Raw genomic sequence first — 3,381 nt, 5'->3', positions numbered from 1 at the left:
TGTGTGTCTGTGTGTCTCTGTATGTGTGTCTGTGTCTGTGTGTGTGTGTGTGTGTGTGTGTGTGTGTCTATCAGCCTCAGTCAGATTCAGAGGAAACGTTTCATCACTCAGACGCCAACGTCCAAACAAACTTTCATCATCCAGTTAGAGTGAAGACCACACCCACCTTATCTGAGGGGCAGTTGGGCGGGGCTCGATCTCACCGCCCAGCCCGGCCATCGCACTCTGATCCTGACGATCGGCCTGCGGCGCCGAGCCTGACGATCACAAAGTGTCTCTAAACAACAATCAGGGCCCCTCCTCCTCCTGCTCCGTGTGACCTCAGCTGTAATGAGTCTGATCATGAAAAGAGCTTCAGATGATGATGATGATGATGATGAGGAGGAGGAGGAGGAGGAGGAGGAGGAGGGGAAACAGTTTAATGCTCTTCCTACAGGGAGGGTTTCCCTGAGAGAGAGCGCATGACGTCAAACCCACGCCGGCGTTTCCGTCCTCCGTCTGAAACCTGACCTCCGGAGCAGGATTTCTAACAACGTTAAACATTCACCAGAGCCACAGCGGTGTCCTCATGTGTGCACACCTGCAGCACACCTGTAAACACGTGCAGTCTCAGCGGTTTTTGGAAGAAGCTGCTGCTGTCAGCTCGACTGTGTGGACCTAAAATATGAGAAGCGAGCATGTAAAACCACCAAGATCAGCTGGGCGCCGCGGCGTGCTGGAAACATGACCCACAGAGTTACACAAAGTATCCTTTTTCTGTGCAGCCACTTTAAAAAGTGGTGAAAAGCAGGAAGTCGTTCTGTATTTGAAATACAGAACGAGTATTAGAAGTCCAGCTTCACATTTTCCAAGTGAGGCCGAGTGGAGCCTTTGCTGGGCTCAAAGCAGGCCCCGGGCCTTATGTTTGACACCCGTGATCTAATGATGCAGCGACGTGTTTGTGCGTTTGTGTGGTTCTGGTGCCGACTGACTGAGATGTTCATGCTCTGCCGTGGCTTCACTTGCCGAGACGCTGGCAGCAGATCGATGACGCCTGTCACCGTGGCGATCGCACGTTTGATCGGACTGAGATCTGGAGGCTGAGGCGACTCCGTGACATCCGTCTCGTGTCCCTGAAGCCGTCTGCAGTGTGGCAGGAAGTATCATCGTACCGCAGCCATCCTAACAAAGTGTGTGGCACACGTTACTAATGTTTTGTCATCAGCAGCGGGGCCGCTCGTGAACATGAACGTGACGATGGATCACTGTGGGACGTTTCCATGGTTTGCTCCAGAATAAGAACTCTGACTCGCTCCCTCACTGTGTGGCACAGGTGTGTCTGCACACCTGGTTTAATGCCATCAGCAGAGCTTCATCTGTGGCACATATGCATGCCTATGATCGTATATGAGATGGCTTGCTGTGGCTGGAAACATTAGGACCCAGGAGCAGGGCTGATGTGGAGGAGGAGGAGGAGGAGGAGGAGGAGGAGGAGGAGGAGGAGGAGTGGGAGGGAGGAGGAGAAAAACGCAGCAAAGAAAGACAAATGATGGGAGAGGAGATAAAACAGAGAGACAGAGAGACGCTGGGGAGACGTTCAGGAAACGAGTGCAGACAGACACTGACAGCTTCAGATCCACTGAGAGATACGGAGGAAGGAGGAGGGGCGGGAGGAGGAGGTGGAGGAGGAGGAGTCAGGGAGGCAGATAAAGAGCAGAGGCAGCAGCAGAGGGAGCAGAACGCAAACGCTGGCCTACAGGAGAGACGCCATCACTCATCTGCAGCGTCAGAGAAGAGAGGAGAGGAGGAGGAGCACCCGAACCACCCACCAGGAGGAGGTTTCTCCCAGACAGACGCTGACTTACTCCAGCTCACAGACAACGGGGAAACCAGCAAAACTCAGCAGGAGATCCCTCCACGCTGATCCCAGAGGCGCTGGCTCACAGAGGTGCATCATGGGAACTTCTTAGACCTGTACCCACCTGAGCACCGTCCACACACAGCATGCTGGCCAGGTTATCCCAAAGGAAGAGCGCTCCAGGAGGAGCCAGAGGGCTGCTGCTGCTCCCTCTGCTCCTCACAATGATGATGATGGTGGTGACGATGGTGAAGGCTGCCAGCGTTGATGAGGTGGAGAGCGAGGAGGGTCAGGAGATCATGGAGGACGAGGAGGCCGTCAGTGGAGAGCTGCAGGTGAGTTTAACTGACCTGAGATCAGCCTGATGATCCATCAGCTAACTGACGTTTGGCGTTCGATAATGTGAACAAAGCACACAGAGCTCCACGTGAACGCCGAGGGTTTGCTGAGGCGGGCCAGCGTAGTGTAGATGGCGCCTGAGCTGATGAGTCAGTGTGTGTGGTTTGTGTCCTCCAGGACCTGACCTCCTCGGAGTCGGGCAGAGTGTCTCCTCATAGCTCCTGGCTCATCTTCAGAAGGAACTCCAACAGAGGGGACAACCGCAGAAGCAAAGGGCCCCGGAGAACCTCCAAGGTCAGAAACACCTTCACCCGAAACCCACAGTTGAAAGCTCCCCTGCAGGGGAAACTGCGCCCAGTTCAAAGATCCGGTGGCTCAGATATGAGAGCTCCACCGCAGCTGAAGTTCTGATCATTACCTGATGAGTGTTTGAGTGCATCAGCTTTGCTCTGCTGAAGCTCGTTATTCAAAGACGTCTTAGTCACACATTCTGCTGCTGGACTTATCATTTGTTAAATATAAGTAATACTTTGCCTCCTGACACATGTACCTGACTGCTGTTTGTGTGTCCTGCAGCATGGTCTTCCAGGCCCTCCAGGCCCTCCAGGACCTCAGGGGCCTCCTGGTCCACCTGCAGCCCTCCTGCCCCAACAACAGGAGCTGATCCAGGAGCTGAAGGTGAAGCTAAAAGGTGAGACCTCCAAACACGTCAGCACAGAATTAAAATAATAATAATAATAATAATTGCATTTATATAGCGCTTTTCTAGGCACCCAAAGCGCTTTACAATACCACTATTCAGTCACTCTCACATTCGCACACTGGTGGAGGCTACAGGTGTAGCCACAGCTGCCCTGGGGCAGACTGACAGAGGCGAGGCTGCCATATCGTGCCATCGGCCCCTCTGGCCATCACCAGTAGGCGGTAGGTGAAGTGTCTTGCCCAGGGACACAACAACCAACCAGGAGAGCTGGGGGATTGAACCGGCAACCTTCCGGTTACAGATGAGCTTCCCAACCCCTGAACCACAGTCGCAGTTAGCAGTTCCTCAGTGGTCCAGCAGAGGCAGCAGTGATCCATGATAAAAATACAGCAGACCTAGCTCACCTGTTTGAATTTTTGCATTATTAGGGGCGTGGCCTCACAGATGAGCAACATCTGAAATTCTGGGATTTTGGTTGGCTGTTACTGTTACCCCCCCCCCC

The 3,381-nt window shown here is 53.6% G+C and overlaps 1 protein-coding gene across 1 annotated transcript; it reads left to right on the top strand.

The window, feature by feature from the left end:
- Positions 1-1,676: 1,676 nt before the first annotated feature.
- Positions 1,677-2,944, top strand: LOC102199545 (erythroferrone-like). The gene is made up of 3 exons (XM_005754242.2): positions 1,677-2,172; positions 2,354-2,470; positions 2,753-2,944. Exons 1-3 carry the CDS (start codon positions 1,984-1,986, stop codon positions 2,903-2,905), a joined length of 459 nt encoding a protein of 152 aa, XP_005754299.1. The 5' UTR covers positions 1,677-1,983; the 3' UTR covers positions 2,906-2,944.
- The last annotated feature ends 437 nt before the right edge of the window (positions 2,945-3,381 follow it).

This window comes from Pundamilia nyererei, unplaced genomic scaffold (genome assembly GCF_000239375.1).
Source record: "Pundamilia nyererei isolate P.nyererei 1_Seehausen unplaced genomic scaffold, PunNye1.0 scaffold00527, whole genome shotgun sequence".
Taxonomy (NCBI): domain Eukaryota; kingdom Metazoa; phylum Chordata; class Actinopteri; order Cichliformes; family Cichlidae; genus Pundamilia; species Pundamilia nyererei.
The sequence above is the reverse complement of the archived record's forward strand: the minus strand, read 5'-3'. Positions and strand labels throughout refer to the sequence as shown.

Coding starts and splice junctions, on each gene's coding strand:
- LOC102199545 (XM_005754242.2), top strand. CDS start 1,984: ATGCTGGCCAGGTTATCCCAAAGGAAGAGCGCTCCAGGAGGAGCCAGA. Junction 2,173..2,353: donor CCGTCAGTGGAGAGCTGCAG/GTGAGTTTAACT, acceptor TGTGTCCTCCAG/GACCTGACCTCCTCGGAGTC. Junction 2,471..2,752: donor GGCCCCGGAGAACCTCCAAG/GTCAGAAACACC, acceptor TGTGTCCTGCAG/CATGGTCTTCCAGGCCCTCC.